The 22,188-nt window shown below is 44.8% G+C and overlaps 2 protein-coding genes across 6 annotated transcripts in view; one reads left to right on the top strand and one right to left on the bottom strand.

The window, feature by feature from the left end:
* Window positions 1-13,010, top strand: part of pde7a (phosphodiesterase 7A) — a 28,346-nt gene extending 15,336 nt beyond the window's left edge. The window contains exons 2-14 of one of the 3 annotated variants that reach the window (XM_062521523.1): window positions 1,271-1,331; window positions 4,184-4,216; window positions 4,976-5,065; window positions 6,638-6,795; window positions 7,362-7,425; window positions 7,808-7,903; window positions 8,044-8,144; window positions 8,382-8,513; window positions 9,019-9,110; window positions 9,275-9,419; window positions 9,797-9,893; window positions 10,071-10,151; window positions 10,316-13,010. In XM_062521523.1, the coding sequence (XP_062377507.1) occupies window positions 1,271-1,331; window positions 4,184-4,216; window positions 4,976-5,065; window positions 6,638-6,795; window positions 7,362-7,425; window positions 7,808-7,903; window positions 8,044-8,144; window positions 8,382-8,513; window positions 9,019-9,110; window positions 9,275-9,419; window positions 9,797-9,893; window positions 10,071-10,151; window positions 10,316-10,605 (1,440 nt within the window). In that variant the 3' untranslated portion in view covers window positions 10,606-13,010. The remainder of the gene's footprint in view (window positions 1-1,270; window positions 1,332-4,183; window positions 4,217-4,975; window positions 5,066-6,637; window positions 6,796-7,361; window positions 7,426-7,807; window positions 7,904-8,043; window positions 8,145-8,381; window positions 8,514-9,018; window positions 9,111-9,274; window positions 9,420-9,796; window positions 9,894-10,070; window positions 10,152-10,315) is intronic. The other 2 variants (XM_062521525.1, XM_062521526.1) reach the window with 2 other exon arrangements.
* A 567-nt stretch (window positions 13,011-13,577) lies between these two features.
* On the bottom strand, window positions 13,578-21,506 carry mtfr1 (mitochondrial fission regulator 1). Of its 3 annotated transcripts, XM_062521527.1 has the most exons (9): window positions 21,380-21,506; window positions 20,350-20,445; window positions 20,018-20,104; window positions 19,827-19,925; window positions 18,327-18,439; window positions 17,739-17,965; window positions 17,072-17,324; window positions 16,117-16,333; window positions 13,578-15,299 (listed from the first exon to the last, which is right to left on the bottom strand). In XM_062521527.1, the coding sequence occupies exons 3-9, from the start codon at window positions 20,060-20,062 to the stop codon at window positions 15,252-15,254; spliced, it is 1,002 nt and encodes a 333-aa protein (XP_062377511.1). In that variant the 5' UTR covers window positions 20,063-20,104; window positions 20,350-20,445; window positions 21,380-21,506; the 3' UTR covers window positions 13,578-15,251. The 3 variants fall into 3 exon arrangements, with proteins under 3 accessions (XP_062377511.1, XP_062377513.1, XP_062377512.1); XM_062521529.1 differs by lacking the exon at window positions 20,350-20,445 and having other exon boundaries at window positions 21,380-21,471; XM_062521528.1 differs by lacking the exon at window positions 21,380-21,506 and having other exon boundaries at window positions 20,350-20,463.
* Between the last annotated feature and the right edge of the window lie 682 nt (window positions 21,507-22,188).

Genomic DNA, 22,188 nt, shown 5'->3' on the forward strand with positions numbered 1-22,188 from the left:
GTGGTGTAATCCCTGGCCGGGAGACAGATCGGTGGGGAGGGAAGCCGCAGGGGGAAACTGTAAAAGCGCCATGGTGGCGTAATCGCTTTGAACATAGTGAGCCACGTGAATCCAGCTGTGCCCAAGCAAGAGCGTGTGATGTCAGTCGCTCATGAATTGTTTTTCAAAAAGATAAGGCATTAGGCTTGTGTGTGTGTGTGTGTGTGTGTGTGTGTGTGTGTGTGTGTGTTTTAAAGGGAGTTGTAATCGCAGAATCGCTTGTACTGACGTCACGTTTGCCACGCACGGCTGTGAATATTTCAGAGGGCAACGTGCGCAAGACAATGAACAGGAACAGCAGCAGCAGTAGCAGCACTTACCCAAAATGCACCCAGTCAGAGTTGAGCTGCAATAAACGAGCCTGTTTGTTCTTTTTTGTTATTGTATTGTTTTATTTTTTATAAAGTGTATTTTTAAATGCAAGGATTCTAGTAGTCACTGGTGGACATTGTTCAGGGGATGCATAGACTGCACATGAGCAGCGTAGTTGTCAGTCTTGGTATAACTCTGAACGATGGCAATTTGATAGCTAGTCAGATGGAGCAGGCATGACACCATATATATTTTGTGGTAGTGACATTATCAGTGTCAACACAGCCACTTTGTGTGTGTGTGTGTGTGTGTGTGTGTGTGTGTGTGTGTGTGTAGTATGCAGAGATGAAGTGTAAGTCGAGTCTATCATGAGTTAGCTGAAGTGGCCACCTGTTAGTTTTCCAGCCGTGAGGGGCCCTGTGTGTGTGTGTGTGTGTATGTGTGTGTGTGAGCGCGTGTTGGGGTTGGGGGGAGGTTGGCTGAAGGTGTGGATGGACGGATGAAGCCGTCTTGGGCCGGACACCTTATGGGGGATGCCAGTGGAAGGCATTCAGACTGACCTTAAGCCCTCTCCAGTTTCACTGCCCGCGTCACGGGTTTGCCACTGCGCATCGTTCCCCTGATGTCTTCAGTTTCCCCCCAGTCTAACCTTTACGCTCACCGTGATCAAGATACATTAACCATATTCCATACGTTCCATACGTTCCATACGGGGTCGTCTCTGTCCCTCATATGTTTCCTTTGGTAACTGTTTCCATAGTGTTTGAAATGTGCAGTTTGGGAGTGCCATCTGTAAGAGTGTTGTGACGTTCTGAGTGTGTGACATTCTAGATTATGCCAGACATTAGTAATGACCTAACTGACTGTTTGTGTGTGTGTCTGTCTGTGTGTGTGTGTGTTTATTTGCCTTTTTCCACAGAGACGTGGAGCGATCTCCTATGACAGCTCTGATCAGACTGCGCTGTACATTCGTATGCTAGGTAAGGATTGTCTCTACCACCCAACGCACGCACACACACACACACACACACACACACACACACACACACACACACACACACACACACACACACACACACACACACACACACACACTCGTTCTAAGTTCTCTTGAAACACATGCATAAGAGACACTAGTGTTCCTACTTTTGTGTCATCCGCTTTTTTTTGGCCAACACACAAAAGCCACATATCTGGCTCTGTCTCCCTCACTGTTGCCTGCAAAAACCCCCCCCAATACTTGGTCTCACGGAAATCAGTACACAGGTGTAGTGTGATCATTAAATCATTAACACAATTCCTCAGCAGTATGGGGAATTGCGGGAAGAGAGGAGGGGGGGTGTTAGAGCTATTGAACACACACCACATTACACAACCACTTGTGTAACTACAAGAGAGAGAGGCAGAGAGAGAGGCAGAGAGAGAGGCAGAGAGAGAGGGAGAGAGAGAGGAAGAGAGAGAAAGACAGAGACCGTCCCCATGGTCAATCTCAGACCTCTAGGTCTTAATCCACTCATCTCGCAGCTTTAGGCCTGTGTGTGTGTGTGTGTGTGTGTGTGTGTGTGTGTGTGTGTGTGTGAGAGTGTTTGTTTTTTGCTGCGGAAGTGTTTAGCCATTCTCTGAATTGCTCATCCTCTTGTAGTAAATAAACATCTAATTCTGCTCCCTGTCTTGCCTAACCACGGCCGCTTCTAGCTCCACGGAATTTATGCTCTGCCCTGAGGATAGCTCATAGCCTGCGTCGACGTTGTCACCCTGCACATCTCTCTCTCTCTCTCTCTCTCCCTCTCTCTCTCTATTTGTCTGTCTCTCTCTCTCTCTCTCTCTTTCTTTCTCTCTCACGTGTGGAGCCGAGTCGTCTGAGAAACCTGGGCTACTGGTTGTGCCAGGCACAGCGTCTGCGCTGGGTTGATCTATGCGTCTGTTTCTGGAGTCCGTGCATGCGTGTGTGTGCGTGTGTGTGTGTGTGTGTGTGTGTGTGAGGATCTCAAGGCCAGCTATGCAGTTCGCTCGCGTGTGTCGGTGGCCTCCACCTCCCAACTACCCTGTTCCCTCATACTGGAGCAGTGACGCACGCCATTCATGCCACTCATACTGACTAAAGCCTCCAGCGTCGCCGCGTAGACTAACCCCCCCCCACCCCCCTGCCCCTCTGGAAAGTGCACGGGCCACAGAGCTAGCCTCTCTCCCCTATGGAATAGGGATGTGTAGGCTAAGCCACTTGCAGAAAGCCCCTATGGAAATTTGAGCCGAGACGTATGTATGCCAGGCATGTTTGAGTGTTTCCACTCAAATAGAATAGGGTGATGATAGGCACCTGGTAAGGATGGATGGAGATATAGCCGTAAAACTACATTATGATATTTGGTAGTATTTGTTTTTTTGTGCAGTAAGGATGTACAGTGAGTGCTGTTGTGAAAAATGTATAGAATATATGCCCCTATCGTACACCTGGCACAACATGGTGCAAAAAGCGACACAAGGTTTATTCATATCTTACACCCAGTCAGTGACACATTTTTCACCATGCGCTCCACTTTTATGAACCCTTGTGCCCAGGGGTGTGGCATAAGGTGTGGTCTGGCATGATCCAAAAATCGCTATCTTACGCCCTCTAAAGATCATTACACCAATGACCAAGAAAAAGCTGGTCTATAGCAAAAAGGCTGTGTACCACTGACCAACAAGATGCTGATGCATTGTTGAATGACAGATGTCGCTCTCATTGATTTTAAGTGGTGTAACGCCAAACACACCCAGAAAAAGAAGAACAGCCATTTTGAAGAATGCGCCCGATGTCTGATAACAAAGTAACCCTGAATGTGGACTGGACACACCCCTAAATGTATTTAAGCTTTGTCTTTTAGCCACTGACCATGCGTTTCTGATCGCCGAGATAGACGACCAAATGTCTAATCCTACACTATTCCTTTTAAGTTGACTAATACATAGAATTGAATTTAGATATGAGAGATTAAGCCAGTGGTGATGGTGGCTTTGTGTGTGTGTTTGTGTGTGTGTGTCTGTGTGTGTCTGTGTATATTTTTGTGTATGTGTTTGTGTTTGCTTGTCAGGGTTTAGTTCACATGAGGCCTTTGTATCACTCATGGATGCATCTGTCAGGGTCACTCCCAGTCACATGAGGCAGTAGTTGGTGATGTGTGTGTGTGTGTGTGTGTATGTTTGTGTGTGTGTGTGTGTGTGTGTGTGTGTGTGTGTGTGTGTGTGTGTGTGGTGTGTGTGTGTGTGTGTGTGTGTGTGGGGGGGGGGGGGGTGTAATAGCCCTTAATGTTGTTAGGTTAAAAAAAGAGACACACCCAGAGCGAGTAGGGTGGTGAGGCATCAGTAGGAAGGCAGAGGTCAGGTCACACTCTTAATGAAACCATCCAAAAGCGGAGTGACCTTAGGGAACAGCTGACTTTGGAGTGGACATCTCTGACGCTAGACTTTGGTCAGACAAGCGGCTGAGTCCCCGATGGCTAGGTTTTCGCTTCCACTTAAAAAAACACTGCTGCCGCTGGCAAAATGTTGTGACTCTACGACAATGTTTGAAAAATGAGATCAAAGTGATTGGGTTGTTCTTAATACATGACAAAAACGTTTGTTTTCATTTTGTTTTTCTTTTCTTGGGGGGCATGGGGAGTTGTTATGTCTGGTACTTTTGTTGCATGTGTAACTTTGTGCTACACACTAAATTTCTACATTCCCTGTCAAATCTGTGAAAGCCTTTTTTATACACCTCTTGTCTGTTTTTGTTTTTCTTTGGTTGTCTTCATTTCTTTTGGATTAGTGTTTTATTGAATTGTAATTCACAGTTTTGGTATTTTGATAGGGGCTTGTGTAATATTCAAACAGCTGTTTTCAAGTAAGTAAAGCAATGGTGGGAGGGTGTTTTTTTCTGTTTATTATTTCCAGTTTTTGATTTTGACTTTTAATTGCACACCAACACCAATCAGTAGTGACTGACAATCTGGAGGCTGCTGCTGTATCTCTGTGTAGAAAGACTGCAACTCACACACGGCCTCTTTAGATCCACCCCAATGAACTTCAAACCTTGTTGAATGACTATTAACAGATGTGACTGGAGAGCCTTGGCTAGTCTCATTCATGTTCTCAGAGATTCACTCATTCATCTATACATTCATTCATTTATATCCTTCCCACTTCTCCTCTTCCTCCTTCTCCTCCTCCTCCTCCTTTTTTCTCCTCCTGTCTTTGGAGTCTTGAAGCACAAGCTTGTCTTTTAGTCCGTGGCCTGTCCCCCTCTCCTGCTCGTTGGCAGTCTGAATACTAATGTTTGATGAAGTCCGCCCTGGCATGGTAGTGCATGCTCATGGACCCACCACTTCCTCTCCTCTCTCCTCTCATCTCCTCTCCTCCTTTCTTTTCCCCCTCTCTTCTCTCTCTCTCTCTCCATCTGGCTGTGTTTGCGGTCTCTTTCCCCAGGTTTAGTCCCTTTGCCCCTGGTGTGTGTGGATGAGCTGCCATTAGTTTGTTACGTCGTCATTATTGATGTGGTTGTTGTCTTGTTGTTGTTGTTGTTGTTTGAGTGTTGTTGTTGTTGTGGTAGTAGATTGCCTTGGCTAGTGTCTTGAGGACCTGTTGTGTTTGTGCTGCTCTTCAGGAGACGTGAGAGTGAGAAGCCAGGTAGGATTCGAACCGGAACGACGAGGCTCCCACCCCTACCTGTGTGTGGATTTCCGAACCTTGCACTGTAAGTACTGTAGGGAGACTGAGACGGCTGCATACATCTGCAGGGAGATTTAAACTCCGTCTTTCTGCACAGAAGGACAGTCTCTCTCTCTCTCTCACACACACACACACACACACACACACACACACACACACACACACACACACACACACACACACACACTCTCTCTCTCATATACGCACACCAATCAACTCCCATTAAGCAATTTGCATACAGACACTTTGCCCTCTCCATTCCTTTGAAATCAAACACACAAAGCTCTGGATCCAAACGTGCTCCTTAGATCACTGGAGGCCCTGTGTGAAACCCTGTGTGTGTGTGTGTGTGTGTGTGTGTGTGTGTGTGTGTGTGTGAGGGGCCCATTGTCTCTTTAGCGGGGCCGGTGAGGCCGTGGCGTGGCGTGGCGTGGCGTGGCGTCCATGTGGCCGGGCCGAGGGGCTGTGCAGGCTGCCGCGTGCGCTCAGGCGTGCCCAATGAGGGCACAGGGGGAGCGCCGAGCGGGCCGCTGACTTTTGTGCCCTGGCAGCTGGCTTTAGAGCAGCACGCTGTGTCAGCAGTATGTCCCCGTGCCCTCTGGCATGCCAGTACGCTCACACACACGCACACACGCGCACACACACACAGGCACGCACGCATACACATGCGGGAGATCCATGTGTGCGTACACAACACAACACAACACAACACAACACAACACAACACAACACAACACAACACAACACAACACAACACAACACAACACAACACAACACAACACAACACAACACAACACAACACAACACAACACAACACAACACAACACAACACAACACAACACAACACAACACAACACAACACAACACAACACATGCAGATTTTGGTCACTTACATTGTTAATCAATCAGTTTGTTTGATGCTGTATGGTGTGTTTTCTGTTTCTTTTCTGCTGCCCTTCTTTCTTTTTCTCCTTTCCTCCTTCCTTCCCTCCCTCCCTCCCTCTCTCCCTCCATCCACCCCTATGGAAGTGAGTGGTAGAGCAGGTCTCTGTCCCCACTGGTAGCCCAGTGTTCTTGGCCTGATGTTTGATGCACAGCTTCAAACATCACACAACAAAGGGTAGAATGTCCGCAGTGCTCATTAGTTATGTCCCCAACCGAACACTAGATACGACAACCCAAAACCTTGCATTCTCACACACAGGTAGAATGTATTCACTTGCTACTTGGAGAAATGAAATGCATATGAGTTCATTCAATGGTCTCTGTCTCATCCAAATGAGTTCATTCCGTGGTCTCTGTCATGGAACTTTGTGATCTTGAGCCATCCGCTATTGGAACAGTGTTTAGCTTTGTGGAATGTGAGGAGTTGCAGTGTTCCATGTTCACAAGTTGCTGTTTAAGATTGTGAGTGTAAGATTGTCTGTGTCGATACATGTGGCTGTCTCTCGTTCTGTGTCTCTGTGCTGTTAGCTCTGGGCATCATAGTGCTGCTTCTGGTTGCAGTCTGGTTCTGGTTGCAGTCTGGTTCTGGTACTGGTTCCGTGTGCCTTTAAGGTCCCGTCCGGTTCTGAGTTCTCCCGTTGTGTGTCCACAGCCCGGGGCGAGACTGTGGGGCCAGTGTCCGGCCGGCGGGTCCACAGGCTCTTCAGCTTCCAGCGCCACCTGCACTCCTCGCGCCTGCTCCACAGCGCCACCACCGGTCCACACAACCCTCTGCACATCCTGGACGAAGACTACCTGGGCCAGGCCAAGGTCTGCCTCCACCTCCACCTCCACCTCCGCCCACCACCCCCACCCTCAACACCCACCACACACTTCACAACCCAGTAGCAGCAGACAGCAGGGACCCACTGTCCTGCAAAGAGTAGGCTGAAGCAAACTCAAGCAGGAATTAGATGTCGTACAACTAGTTCCCCGAATCGACTGATATCTGTGGTAGGAAGAGAGTAAGAACAGAGAACTGATGTGATGTCACTTCTTCCTTAGCGACGGTGGTTAGAATTGTAAACAGAATTGTCTGTGCATTGGAAATGATGTTGCTGTGACGTGCCTCACATTGGTTCTCTATTGAGTTAAAGGAGAAGTCAGTCTGACAGTTGATATAGGTGAGCTTGTAAAAGTCTAGTAAACTAGAGCTCTTTCAGTATTATTAGTTTCTCCTTTCAGTGATCATAAATAAGATTCTCTTAATGCTTTACGGTTAGTCTTTTTTCGTGCACTATTGTTTTACCATCTTTCAGATCTGTTGTTTTTTTTGTTTCCAGTAACATTTGGTTTGCCATCACCTTATCTAGTATATCCCCTCTTTTGTTTTGCAGTGTATGCTGGAAAAGGTTGGGAGCTGGAATTTTGACATTTTCCTCTTCGACAGATTAACAAATGGTACATATTATTTCACTCCAAATGTGTGCGTGTGTGTGTGTGCGTGTGTGCGCGTGTGCGTGTGCGTGTGCGTGTGCGTGTGCGTGTGTGTGTGTGTGTGTGTGTGTGTGTGTGTGTGTGTGTGTGTGTGTGTGTGTGTGTGTGTGTGTCTCTGGAGAGCTGGCTGGATGGTCCCTCCAGCATGCTTCGCCGAATCAATTTCTATTCCCAAGAGCCTCCACACTCTTCCCCTCTCACGAGTCGTGGAGCGCCAGCGCTCTGGTCAACAGCGCCCCCTGCAGGGCATACCTATTCTCTCATGTGTGGTGTGCTTGAAGCTGATTGGTTGGGATGGTATTTTGAAGGGTCTACTCACGGCCCCCATTGTTCCCTCTCTTTTTAGGAAACAGCCTTGTCACCCTGACGTTCCACCTGTTAAACCAGTATGGATTAATTGAGCTCTTCCAGTTAGATATGGTGAAACTTCGTCGATTTTTAGGTAAGTTAAGACCTCTTTTTTCCCCCATTTTGTTTTCCTGAAGTATGTCTCATAGTTGACAGTGAAATAGTTACTCTTTTCAAGTTAAGAGTCTTGACTGTGTAAAATAGTAATTTTCTGGTTTGTGTCCTATATTACAGTCATGGTCCAAGAAGACTACCACAGCCAGAATCCTTATCACAATGCAGTTCATGCTGCGGATGTGACCCAGGCCATGTACTGTTACCTGCGAGAGCCCAAGGTGAGGCCCAAGAAGACTCGTCTTCTCCTCCTCTGCCCCCTCTCTTCCTCTCCTCCATTCTCCTTCTCACACTGATATGCTGTATGTTTTGCCATCAAAGTTTGTGCCATCAGATCAGATCAGACTGTTTGGTTCAGCAACAGTATGGTCTCACAGAAGTGGCACACAGATTCTGCTGATTTCACAGCGTCGCTTTTCAGTTGACTTTCCAACACGTGGTCCATTTGCCTCCCGCAGCTCTCCAAGTCGCTGACATCCTGCGACATCCTCCTGGGCTTGCTGGCCGCTGCCACGCATGACCTTGACCACCCCGGGGTCAACCAGCCCTTTCTCATCAAAACCAACCATTACCTAGCAGCTTTGTACAGGGTAAGGGTGCTAACAACAGTCAGCTCATAGGGGCGAGGGGACTTACTCTCTGATATAGACATGCATATCCACACAGCCGCAGTGCTACATATGATTAGCTTTGAAGTGCTTCGGTTAGAACGCATTTGAGAAATGAATACATGCAAGGGGAAGCAAATGACTTGCTATGGTTTGCCAGATAAGAAGTAAGAACTGGTAGCTAACTGGCAGCTTTGTACAGGAGAGATGGCAGTGAACTACCAGACATTGCCTAGAAGCTTGTATGCTAAAGCCAAGGCTAAGGTGAAGCTTCAGAAAGGTAGTCGTCAGTGTCCCTGTGTCACAGCCATGGAGCTAAATCTCATGACTAAGGCCTCAGACACTTAATGATGTATTGCAGTCTCCTGTTTGTTATGAGGATGGAACACTCTAGAAGCACTTTAGACACCCCCATGAACGTTCTGTTCCCTCCTAACATGGTGTTCATAGACATGTTTGTTTTGGTTTGTGTTCTTCTCTCTGAAAGAATACCTCAGTTCTGGAGAATCATCACTGGAGATCAGTTGTGGGAATCCTGCGAGAGACCGGGCTTTTCTCCCACTTGCCTGCAGAGGATGGGTCAGTTACACACACACACACACACACACACACACACACACACACACACACACACACACACACACACACACACACACACCTCATACTCATATTACTTTCTTTTTTGAATCACCTGTTACATGCTGAATTGAGCCTAACCAAATGATTGTGTGTGTGTGTCTCAGGTTAAACATGGAAAGACAGCTGGGCTCCTTGATCCTGGCCACAGACATTAGCAGACAGAACGAGTACCTGTCCAAGTTCAGGATGCACCTGGACCAGGATGACCTGTGCTTGGGAAACGGCTCCCATCGTCACTTCATCCTCCAGGTATATGACGAGAAATGAGGGAGTGTCGGCACCAACACATAAGACCAAAGGGAAATACATTTCAGTAGTACTTAGTTGGGGGCTCGTATTCAAAAACTCAGAAATATTTCACACAATAGACAACAGTTTATTTTGTATGGGTTTAGGCAGATTATCTGTATGTATCATCTGTCCACTGGTAATATTAGTCTGGTTGCTCTGGTAGGGTTGAACCATGATGGTGATTTGAGGTTTGGCCAAACTGTTTCTCTCTCATGACCTTCTGTGTGGACCGTATGGAACTGATAAGTAGTATGTTTGCCTCCTATCTCTTTTGTATGTGTTCACATCTGTGTGTGTGTGTGTGTGTGTGTGTGTGTGTGCTCACGTGCTTGCAGATGGCCCTGAAGTGTGCTGATATCTGTAACCCCTGCCGGCCCTGGGAGTTGAGCAAACAGTGGAGTGAGAAAGTGACCGCCGAGTTCTTTCAGCAAGGTGGGCTGACATGAACACGCTCTTAACTGATTTTAGATTTCTTCGTGTTCTGTTGTCTGTACTTGCGCTCAACACAAGTCACTCTTGAATTCAGTTTGTGTTTCAGTTTAATTTGTTATCAGAGGAGCAAGTGTTGTTCGGAATCACGGTAGCATTTCCTTTTTTGTTTCTGAACAGGTGACATTGAGAAGAAGCACAAGCTTGAAGTCAGCCAACTGTGTGACAGCCAGACCAACACAGTAGGGGACATTCAGATTGGTGAGCACATTGATTTTGCTCCTCTTCAATTAGACATGCAGGTACCTTGTATTGGACCTCTGTGGATTAAGTTTGTGTGTTTTTTTGCAAAGGTCCTTCATTGATAAAGGTATTGTCAGCATTTGTAATGTATCCATGTGTGTGTGTGTCTGTGTATTTTTCAGGCTTCATGACTTACGTAGTGGAGCCTCTGTTTTCCGAGTGGTCCCGGTTCTCAGACACGCGCTTGTCCCAGACCATGCTGGGTCACTTAGGTCTGAACAAGGCCAGCTGGAGTGGCCTGAGGGCTGAGGGGAGCCTCGACGAACCAGAACCAGAACCGGACCCAGACCCAGACCCACCGCCACAGCCAGTGTCAGGCCCAGGCCCGTGTTCAGGATCGGGCCCGGCCACAGCTACTGCCGCGGAAGAACCCACCACCAGAACCTTAGCTCAGGGAAGCCAGGAGTTTTGACCACCCACCCCCAAACCCTCAACCAGTCCCTGGGGAAAGGCTGCACAGAGTGTGTGCTGTGTGTGTGTGTGTGTGTGTGCGCCTACGTGTGTACGTGTGTGTGTGTGTGTGTGTGCGTGTGTGTGTCTGCGTGTGTCTGTGTGTGTGTAGAATTGAATGGAGAAAGAGTGAGTTCTGGTGTGTTGCGTGTGTGCTGTGCTGATGCGAGTGAGTGAGTGAGTGAGTGAGTGAGTGAGTGAGTGAGTGAGTGAGTGAGTGAGTGAGTGAGTGAGTGAGTGAGTGAGTGAGTGAGTGAGTGAGTGAGTGAGTGAGTGAGTGAGTGAGTGAGTGAGTGAGTGAGTGAGTGAGTGTGAAAGAGAAAAGCCCACTATGTACACTTACACCCCAGCCAAACACCTTGAAGTCACATTTTTAGTTGCTTGCCTCCCATCAACCACTGATTAATCATTTTATTATTTTTTATTTATTTAATTTTAAATCTTTTATTTTATTTTGTCTTGACATAGAGCAATACATAGATACCTCATCTGGCAACTGCTGTAAGTTTTGTTTATCTTTTTTTTTGTTTTAAGAAAAGAGAAGAATTTGCTCCTTTTATTTATTTATCCTGTTTGCTCTGTTGTTGGGGTGTAATGAATTGAACCCTTTGCATTTTTGATGAGACACTTCAAGAGAGTACAATATAGGAAGGATTCCCCCATTGCTGGGTTTCAAAAGTGCCATTTGAGTTGCTCTGACAAGTGATTTGAAACACCTGGAGTATTTGTAAGAGAGGTTTTGAAACTGCACAGAGAGACTGTGTGTGTATGCACAAGCGTGTGTGTGTGTGTGTGTGTCAATGCATTTGCAATGAAATCTTCCTCCTTATGTAAAAAAAAAACAAAAAACAAAAACAAAACAACAAAATGTGAAAAGCCCAGTCGTTTTGCTGCCTCTATGAAGACTGTTTACAAAATGTCTTGTCTTGATATGAAATTAATTCTGTCAGTTTTCTGTGATTGTTATTATTATTATTTTTTGTGTGTTTTGTATTTTTTTTTTTTTATGCACAGATGTGAAGAACCACTCAAATTTACATTTGAACCATTGTCCTACTGCTGAACAAAAACAAACAGGAAAAGACAGAAAAAAAACTCCACTGGATTGCCACTCAGGCAGTCAGATGCACCAGATGCCATAGCGAAGCCATCTGTGCTCCGTTGGATTATCTTTCTTTCTTTCTTTCTTTCTCTCTTTCTATCTCTGTTTCACTCCTCTTGCACTCCAACATGGTGTGAATTTTTTTTTTGTAGGACTTTAGCAGCTTCTGCTCTGTAAAGGGTAAAAAGGAGACGGACACTTTTCTCGTTCCTTCTCACCTCCCCTCCTCTTCTGCTCCCTTTCTGCCCCAAATCCCCACCACCATCTTGTTGCTTTATGTGACAATGTTCTGATCTGAAGTCATGCCGCTGCCTAAGGGGCGCTGGCAGAGTGGCCGTCAGACAGCCAACTGACCCGCCACCCCCTGACCTGATCACCGCCGCCTTCTCAGACCCTGATCTGCGCAGCCCGACCCGTTTCCATGGGACCCGTAGCTGACTTGGATCCTGCGACGGATCTCTCTCAGGGTTTCGCCAAGTTGTCGGTGTTTGTAGGGAGCGGGGGTGGCTTCATGGTGCCTTTCACAGGTAGCTCTTCATGTGCCCCAACCCACCACCCCTTACTACCCCCCATCCCTACCAGCTACCCCCTTTAGCCCTACCAACCTAACCCCTCACCTGTTCCACCTGCCTGACTCACTGAGCCCAACCTAGAGTCGTTTTTAAACGCCAGGAGAACCACAAGGTGGATGAGGGAAGGAGCAGTCGTCCCTTTCAGAATGTCTCGACACGATACCACACTGCAACCCCAGAAACTGCATTGGATGCCTTAAAACTATGCACAAAAGCTAAGTGACCAAACCAGCTCCTATTCTTGAAGTGCATCGTGTGTTGTGCTTTTTAATGCACTGTCAGTCCCTATGCCTTTGTTGTGAGGAAAATAGTTAAAAAAAAAAAAAAAATCTTTTTAGTTGGAGGAAAATAAGTTTTTGTTTTGTTTATGAGACATGAAACATTCCATCTTTGTTTCTAGGTATTTTTTTTTATTATTATTCTGTACATATCGCACAGTTGTGTTTTTTGTCTTTCTTGACATTTTGGATGATAAACAGGTGCTTTTCTTATTTTAGCTGATTTGTTATTTTTGTTGTCAAGTGCTGTAAGACTGTTGAGAGAAAAAAAAAACTGTTTACAATTTGTTGTAACAGCCATTTTGGGGAGAAGACTTCAGTGTCAAGCCATTTTGTAAAGGCTTTGCCGTATAGACTTTTTGATACATTGCTTGTTGCAGTTCAATTTTGATTAATAAAACATGTTGATATTTAAAAAAAAAAGGCTTTCATTTTGGGAACTTCAGCCTCAGAGAACACCATTGAATGATCTAACAAAGAGCATAGCAGGCCTGTGTCAGGTGACAGGCCAGATGTTGGGGCTGCCCCAGTGAAACCCCAAATGATCAAGTCAGATGGATGCAATTTAACAAGAAGTTTCTGTCTCGTAATGATGCACACACAAGACAAGACAACAGATTATTGTGTTTGAAATATAATGGAAAAGAGCCCTAAAATCATTTGACATGGGAATGAACCATTATTGGGTAAACCAGTTTTCATGACTGGTTTTCATTTTCATGAATGGTTTTTCAATTCTTTTGTGATGCTGCCCTCTAGTGGCCGGCAAGAAGGCCAACATGGCCCTCCAGGAAAAAGGGCTCACAGCATCATAAAAGGCAAAAATGTCTGGAGCTCAAATTGATTTTTTTGTCCGAGTCTTGTTTAAATAATTTCAATATTTTCAGTTCAGTATTAAATCAGACTAGGTAAAGTGTATACTAGTTGTCAATCCTGGCCACACTAGGTGTGAGAAACCACAAGGCTTCAAAGTTAGACAGTGTCAAGTTGTAACATTCTTTAAACTTTTATTTGTACATTTGATTTTTCCAGTATTCCAACAGCATAATTGTAATCAAACAATCCATGCAGTGTTCAAAAGATTGTTTCTTTTGGTACAGTTTTCTCTTTTAAAATAAGTCAAACATGCTCTGAAAACCTGACGATGCTTCGATATTCCCTTCAATCCTGTAGGTAAAGCTGAGCCATTAAGACTTACGTAGTGTTTTGGTGATGGCTTTAAATAACAGACACAGCAAAAACGCTATAACACTCCATGAAACACAACAGAGTACAGGGCCCTTTAAGTAGTTCTCAAGTTCAACGGCCAACAGTCAAGTCAATGCTGGGTTTAGGCATCAAGTTTCTGACAGCCTCAAGTAAGATCTGGGTTCAGCAAAAGGATAAATAGGCACACCTACCAGCACGCCACACAGAGTACAGTACAACAGTATTAATACTATATTCCAGGGCAATGAAAGAATAAAGTACTTATAAAAAGGTTAGACCTGGAATGGGTTCAAGCAGTCATTCTGCTTCACCCACCAAGCATTAGTGTTCCTCTTGAAGAATTGGAATGGACAAGGAAGATATTTCAATTGATCTTTGACACACGTTGTTTCTTTTTAAGTACAAGAATATTCTTCAACTGAGTTGGAAAATGAAGAAAACTTGTATTTTGTGTGCCGTTTTGAAGAGAAATGTGGTCAACTTGGAAACTTGTGTATTTTATCACATGCTGAGGTACTTTACGTAAGATCTGAAATCAAGTTTGAAATATGCTCTGAAAATGTTCCACATTAGTTAACGTACATGCATATGAAGCATACATAATTCAACAGACATTAGCCATTTCTAGTGTTGATGTTAAAGAACTTAAACTTTACATATAAATAACTTTCCCAGAATCATAAATTAAACATAAGAATTGTTAAAAATAACTAAAACTATGCCATAAAGTCAGAAACAAGGAATGTAGCATTTTACCACAAATAAAACAGTTGTTTTAAGGAATAACTTTTGTATACATTTTGAGACAACAGGTTAAGGCACGTCAGTCCATTTGTGTTTTTTTATATAAGAATTTGGCTTGAGCGTTGTTACCCCCAGCTATCGCTCTTTTCTGACCTAACCCTAACCTAACCCATCCCAGCTCTAACCTAATGTTTCCTAACCCTAACTGAACGTTTCCTAACCAAGAACAAAGTCCTAGACTTGTGTATTGGGTTGGCTAATGTATTGTAGTGCCAGTGATCAGTCATGGCTGCATCATGTTTCTAACCAAAAACATACCGAGAGAAAAACAAACAAATCCAAATAAAAACATTCCGATACAGTTCATCAGAACCTACAATTTGACTCCAATGAAATGAGTCTGTGCAGAAATGCCGTGCCTTAAAGCATTTAAAAAACAAAACAAAAGAACATACACCCAACATAAAACATACATAAAGTCCATTCGCAACGCACAGCCATACTCTTTTGAAAGTGCCGAGAATAACTGACATGGTAAGTGTGACACAACACTGCAGCCAGACTGCAGGCTCCCCCGTGAGCCTCTGTAGAAGGGAAAACCCATGTTCCTAATGCGTGGTCGTGTCTCTCCATGTCTCATAAAGACAGGGAGGGCCACCAGCAGTGGATTAGGCAGCAGTCTACACCAGCAACGCCTCCGCCATCACAACACCCTCCTCTTCCCCGTCGACTTCAGCAGGTGCTGCCCAAACTGTAAACAAACACAAGCGCACACACAGAAGACCACAAAAGTGAGACATACTGTACCAGCCAACTCATAGCCACGGGTTGATGCACACGTGAGAAAATGACATTTACACCAAGTCACTTTCACTGCTGTGGCTGAGCAACTCAAATGCAGTAGAAATCGGTGGGTCAGAATAGAAGTGAACACGCCTATGTTTAATACACTTTCTCTTTCAAAATGAGTAGGAACTTTGATTAATACACTGATATGATTTTGTGTGGGGGTCACAATCCAGCAACCCTTGGCCACTATAAAATCTTTGGCTTTCAGTTTTATCAGGGAATCACTTATACTATGAAGTCATTCTAGCAAGTAATCTTGAGGCATCCTGAATGGCAAATTACTCAGATTAAAAGGTTAACACATTTCATGACCCAATTTCTCTGGGCCTACGGACTCAGCCAGCAAAAGAAAAACATAGCTGACAGTAGGAAGCCCTGCATTCCAGTGGGACTTAAGCTTCTCTAGGATTTGATCATATGACAATACTTATCAGCAAATCACTACTCCGCTTGATACAGTATAAATATAGCATAGAGTCATAATATGAAGTCAAAGGGTCTAAGTGACATCATTTCTAATGTTGGTAATGTATAAGCTTAGCATTTGTTTTTATACCTTTTCAAAAGTTGCATGTTAAATGGAGAGTCTAAGTTAGTACATTAAACACCATTCCACACCCCCCCCCCAAAAAAAGCACCATTAAACACATCACTTGTGTAAATATTGAGAGAAGAATTGATCAAGCAGTATTTGTGATAAAGGTGGTTGTGTCCCTCACCAGAGGTGTGTCCGTGTGGGGCTTGGGCTGGGGCTTGGGCCTGGGCTTGAGCTTGGGCTCAGGGAGAGGCACGTGGAAGTCACTCTCGCTCTCGTTCTCGTGGTCGCTCTCCTCGCGGTACCGGTGAGCGAACTTGCGCTTCAGGGCTTCAGCTATGAGGCCAGCAGCATCTGTTGGGTCGGTGGGCTTTGGCTTGGTGTTGCCTTCCTCTGGCCGACTGGATACACAGATTACATTTTTTAAATATTTTTTAACAGATTAAATTTTTTTTTAAGAAACATGGTGACTGAGCATACAGTACAGAAACGAATGGAGAAGTTGTGATTTTAAGCAGATAGCTGCATTTTAGAAAGTTAAGGTCGAATAGTCCTGTTTTTTGCTTAAGAAGGTCAGGGTTTGCTTAAAATGCATCAACGGATCAACTACAAGCTGGTCAAATTCTCTAAATTCCGATGTGGGGGATGCCTCGATTGCTTCCTTTTGTCACCTCTTATTCCAAAAGGAAAGGAAATATTATCATCCCACAATTCTTTGTTGTAGCAACAACAAATGATCTAACATGACCGAAGCCAATAACATCAACTATCGCTTAGTACACAGCCTAGTCTAGATCAGTCAGATTATCAGACTAGCACTGTTGTTGTCTTTTCCTAAATCCTCATGAATTCTGAATCACATGTTCACACTTAACCTAATGATATTCTCCATCCAAGTCAAGAAAATACTAATTATTGTGCTCCTTAAATGTTTCTTAACAGCAGTCTGTCCGTGCTTCCTGTAGACAGTTCAAGCACTTTAATCAGACAAGGTTAGTTTGACGTGAGGATGTTGGATAATGCAATTATGCCACTCAGAAGACAGCCTTAAGTACGTCTAGGCCAAATGCCAGAGGTGAAACCATGTTGGCAACTTGCCCTCTCAGTTTGCGCGCACACACACACGCACACACACACACCTCTTGACGGAGCGCAGCTTGACCTTGCCCATGTCCTTGAGCACGTCCAGCATGCTGGGCGGTTTGGTCCCCGAGTCCAGCACGGTCTGCTGTAGGCTGTCGCCCTTGTTGCCGCGGCGCTCTCTGATGAGGTCGAGGGCCGAGTAGGTCCTCTGCAGGGGACCGGGTGGTGGCGGAGGTGGAGGTGGAGGAGGGGGAGGAGGAGGAGGTGGCGGAGGCATGTTGGGACCAGGTGGAGGTGGTGGAGGGGGAGCTGTGGGCATTAGGAAAAGTAAGTCAAGGAGGATTAGGGGCAGAATACTAAAGCAAAGATTCTGGAATACTAACCGCCTCAATCCTCTCTGACTAAATGAGGATGAAAACACATGCGCATACATGTTAACACCATACAAAAAAAAACTAAAATCAGTCTTCCTATATAACCATGCGCATGCTGTATGCTTGCATGTGTGCAAGCCTCATTTATATAGCTAATTAAATGGGTTGTATATACAGAATCTGCTGTCTGTTGCTAAAGTTAAACAGCATTTCCTCGCCAAATCACTTCTGGGACCTTTAAAGAGTATGTGACCTTCACGGGCCTGCTCTGAGGTCGAGCTCTCACACACACACACACACACACACACACACACACACACACACACACGTCTCTCTCTCTCTCTCTCACCAGCTGTGTTTGCGCCACGTTCCTGCGCCAGGACGATCTGTGCGATCTGAGCTCTGAGGCGGGCCAGCTCCGTCTCCAGGGCGCTGATCTTCTGGATGGCCTCATCGTTGACCGCCGTCGGACCCTGCGGCGCCGGCTCGGCCTCGTGCAGGCTGGGTAGCGAGCACTGGCGCCGGAGCGTCGGCGGCGGTTGCGTACGGAACACCAGGCCCGACGGAGCCTCCGACCTGCAACAGACCAAACAACCAATCAATGCAGGGGAAATCGATCACTCTCAAACAATCAATACAATGAAGTAAATGTAAAAACAACACATTAAAGTTTGTGCTGTATTGGTTGCTTCCTGGAAGTTATCTGCCCTTCCTGTATTTACTAAGAACTGCGTAATGGCCCATTACTCAGAGCCGCGTGATGCCTTATTACAACTAAAACAATCATTTAGCATCAGGCTATCAACAGGCTTTATCAGTTCAACCTTTTGGCAGAAGTGGCAGCGTTTATGACATTGTCCATCATGCCCAAAGAACAATAAAAATCAACATTAGAACTATTCCTTGCTTATGTTTGTGGGAATGGAGTTCACCCTACCCGGGACTGTCACTGAAGTCCTTCTCGTCATTGTCGATCCAGGCCACATCGGCTAGGGAGGCCACAAGCCCATTAGGGGTGCCGGGGGGGTTGAGGGCAGTGAACGGGTGGAGCTACAGGAGGAGACGTAGGCGTGAGGCGTGAGGCGTGTACAGACAACAAACATTCTCTACACATTACACTCCAGTCCACATGACAAGGAAGATTCTTGCGTTCTGAGCAATCAACACCACACACACCCCCCCACACACAGACACACAAATTATTTGATTACTGACTTCACAAAAGTTATGTTAACACATACATTATTGTAAAATTATTGTAAATGACTGTCATTAAGGACAATGAGTAGCTAATATTGGTCAAACATGTCCTTAATCAGGATTGGTAAGCACACAGATTATTTTAAACACCGTCAAAAGAGCAAACATGTAGAATGTTTACACTGTCAGTCCACTCTTAAAGCATTTACGGAAAGTGTGAAGCAAGACAAAGAGAGGAAAGAGAAATGGCATTTCTGTGCTAGGAGCAGAGCCCAGCCTGCTCTTATCTTCAGAGCGCTGTCCTATGGACAAGCATCTGAGGGCTTTTGGGAGGGCCTACCCTCTGTCAGCACAAACTAATATTTCCCAACAGGTAACCAGGTAACTGACCTAAAGCAGACAAGCTGCATTCCTCACATAGGACAGCTGGGAAGAAAGGAGAGGAAACAAAGAGAGACAAGACAGAGTGATACCCTTGACAGAAGCAGTGATCACTTATAACAACAAGAACATTGTCTTCTAGACACATCAATTCTGCACAGCAAAAACATCACAATGTGAAGACTTCTGGTTGATATCATTTATTGCTTGTGGTGTGGGCAGAGGCTTAGGTATCAACATGGAGAAGAAGCCATGCATGGTGCCCTTATGTGGGCCTGACTGAGTGAGTGCGAGCGAGCGAATGCTGAGCATTAATAAACAGATGGACGAAGGGAAACAAAGCCAGGAAGTGTCCCATAACAGCATAATGCAGGCAAGCAAGAAGCGAATGGGTTCTATAAAAATACAAAGCAACATGCATGTAAACCAGCAATACAATCTTTTTAAACGTCAATGCTTTTAATTTGAACATCCAAATTAAAGCCGAAATAAGACCAAAAGGAGCCATATTGAGAAGCTATACAAGATAACACATGAATCAGCACAAATCCTTATCACCTGGCATAGCAATGACAGCCATGCATGTGAGGACATGCATGATTTTGAAGATCTGTGCTTGCCATAATCATAGGGCACAGGGGCGGAGGTGGAAAGACAAAAACACTGCATGTTTAACAACACTGTCCCTCCCATTGGCCCGTAGACACAGATGATATGAGCACCACATGTGTTATGTTGTGCACACTTGTGCTGGCAAAAGCCAAAGCTATGACTGTATACAGCACACTCCTATTACTCAAAGTCACAACAAACAAACAGCAAAAAACAAACAAACAAACAAACATATTTTCCATACCTGAAAGTGGACTCTAGGGCATGGACCAAGAGGGAGAGTGGACCCAATCCTCCTGACTATACTCCTGGATGATCCAAATAGCTTGGCTGACCCGAAAGCCTTCACATTCAGGAAAAATATTAAGTCATTTACAGGACCAGTCAAAGGAAAAATGCACGATGTTATAAACACAATACAATTGTGTCACATACCAGATCCATCTCAATCTTCGTTGGGCTTTTATTCATCTTATCCATTGTTTGTACAAGCGGTCACTGGCTTCCACATGATTTCATCTCCTAAAAAGAGGCACAGGAATTCATTAATTATTGGATCACCAGTGTTTTGGGGGTGTGGGAGTTAGAAAGACACAAGGGCGTTTAGTCAACATTGATGGCAAGGTGAATGCAGCATGTCATCAGAAAATATTGGAGGCCAACTGGCACTCATCGGCCGGAAAGATGTGCACGGGACAGACTTGCAGTTTCCAACAACATAACAGAAATGTGAAGGTTCTGAAGTGACCATCAACCTCCTGACTCACCTCAATACTGACACACTTTGATGAGAACTCAAACATGCAGTTTAGGCAAAACAACACAAGAAAGCATTGTCTCAAGAAGAACGGGCATCTCCACATCTGTAAAAAATAAAATCACACGTCCACAACTATCACAAAAGATTGGAAGTAGTCATTGATGGGTAAAAGGGGCAAAAAGGATACGTAAACTTCGGAACGGAATCAACTTACTATCTTTACTGCTTTGTTTTGGCTAATGACTGCACAGCAGCAAAGCCTTGTCTTTCCATTAACACAAATAATGTGTTTTCCTGCTCACTCCTGTTTTCATCACAAATTATGCCGGAGTATGTGACGCTAAGCTTATCAGTAAAACTGCAGATCTCATCACAGACAACACATTCTGTAATTTCAAATTCAAACCCAACATAAACTATTAGTCTGTGAGGGTCCAAAAACTAGTGACGTCAAGGTAATCGTGAGAAAGGTCAGGTCAGTATATTTTTAGGATATCCAATCAAGTTAATATAATCAATCACATAACTGACTTCTTTCAGGGGACGACAGCTAACGTAAAACAAGGCAAGGCTGAAGTGGTTCTTTGCGATGGTTAGCATCCGAGTATCACAACTTCACTTAGTCCGCTGACTGTAAACAATGATCACACTTGACCTCATAACATTATATTAACATTTCGCGGGTATCATTGTAAATACTAATTCAGCTGATGAATGACACTTTACAATTCACGCGGAGAAATTGCCAGAAGTTTGTCTGGCTAGGTAGCCAACTAACTTCGCAACGTGCCTGGAGAAACACAAGCCAACCTAGCCTACTTTAGAATTTACTTCGCTAACTGCTAACAAGAAGCTAACCTAACCGCTCGTGGGACTATGAATGTAGCAACAGAGCAGCTAGCAGGCTAACGCTAGTAAAACGTTCTCTCACCTGTTGGCAGTCACACCGTATCTAACGTTATGTATTAGATGAACATGTCAATTCAATACATATAAAACTGATGTTCAAGGACTTAACTAAACACGTCTGAACTTACCAGACATTCGGAGTTGGGATAGCTTACGGTAAAGTCGACATTTAGCTGTACAAGGAGGAGTCGCTGCTACCACTGTTTAACCGACCGACCGCTGTTTGGTTTTTTCCCCTCCTCCTTATCCAAGATCTTGGAACTTTGGAACTTGACTCTCATGCTGGCTCGCTGCATTACTGCCACCCACCGGACGGTGAGCTGTAACTTCTTAGTATGTCAAAGCAAATCAGTAAATTCTCATGAAAAGTGCACGCAAATCTGTTGTTAAATTTGATTTTTTTTAAATTATTATTCAGAATCTCCGCATAATGTTGTTAATTATCGTTGTCATGTTAGATTGTTCTGAGAGGATGCATTGGCAATGGCATTGGCTATCTTAAATGCTTTGTTTGATTCTATACAAAATAGTCTGCTGAAGTATTTTAACTTCAAAATGTTACTAGTTTGTATAAAATATCTTTGTACAAAAAAGTCTTCGCAACTGTCATCCTTTACGCTAGTGCGTAATGTGGCATGATACGTTTCAAGTTTCTCTTAGTGGTAATTAGGTTCTTTTAGGTCTATGGTAATTATTGGGCATAATGCATGCATTCACCATGCCTGCCAATTAATGACTTAACCGTGAACGAATTTATTCTAACTGCAAAACCAGAATCCAAAAGCCATTAAACAAAAGAAGAAAAGAAGAAGAATCCAAAAGCCAGTCTCTAGTAGCTCTGCCAAAACCTACCCTGCCCGCACCCTCTATCCAGCTTTTCCAGTAACACTTCTCCCCAGTGGCTCCGAGAATGCGGCTGTAAAGGATGTCAACCAAT

This window comes from Sardina pilchardus, chromosome 19 (assembly GCF_963854185.1).
Source record: "Sardina pilchardus chromosome 19, fSarPil1.1, whole genome shotgun sequence".
Classification (NCBI taxonomy): domain Eukaryota; kingdom Metazoa; phylum Chordata; class Actinopteri; order Clupeiformes; family Clupeidae; genus Sardina; species Sardina pilchardus.

Bases quoted from the DNA above. Each gene is read 5' to 3' on its own strand.
- mtfr1 (XM_062521527.1), bottom strand. From the start codon at position 20,062: ATGGATAAGATGAATAAAAGCCCAACGAAGATTGAGATGGATCTG. The intron at 18,440-19,826 runs GTATGGAAAATA...CTCCTCCTGTAG, and splicing joins GCCCTAGAGTCCACTTTCAG to CTCCACCCGTTCACTGCCCT. The intron at 17,966-18,326 runs GTAGGGTGAACT...GGTCTGTTGCAG, and splicing joins GACTTCAGTGACAGTCCCGG to GTCGGAGGCTCCGTCGGGCC.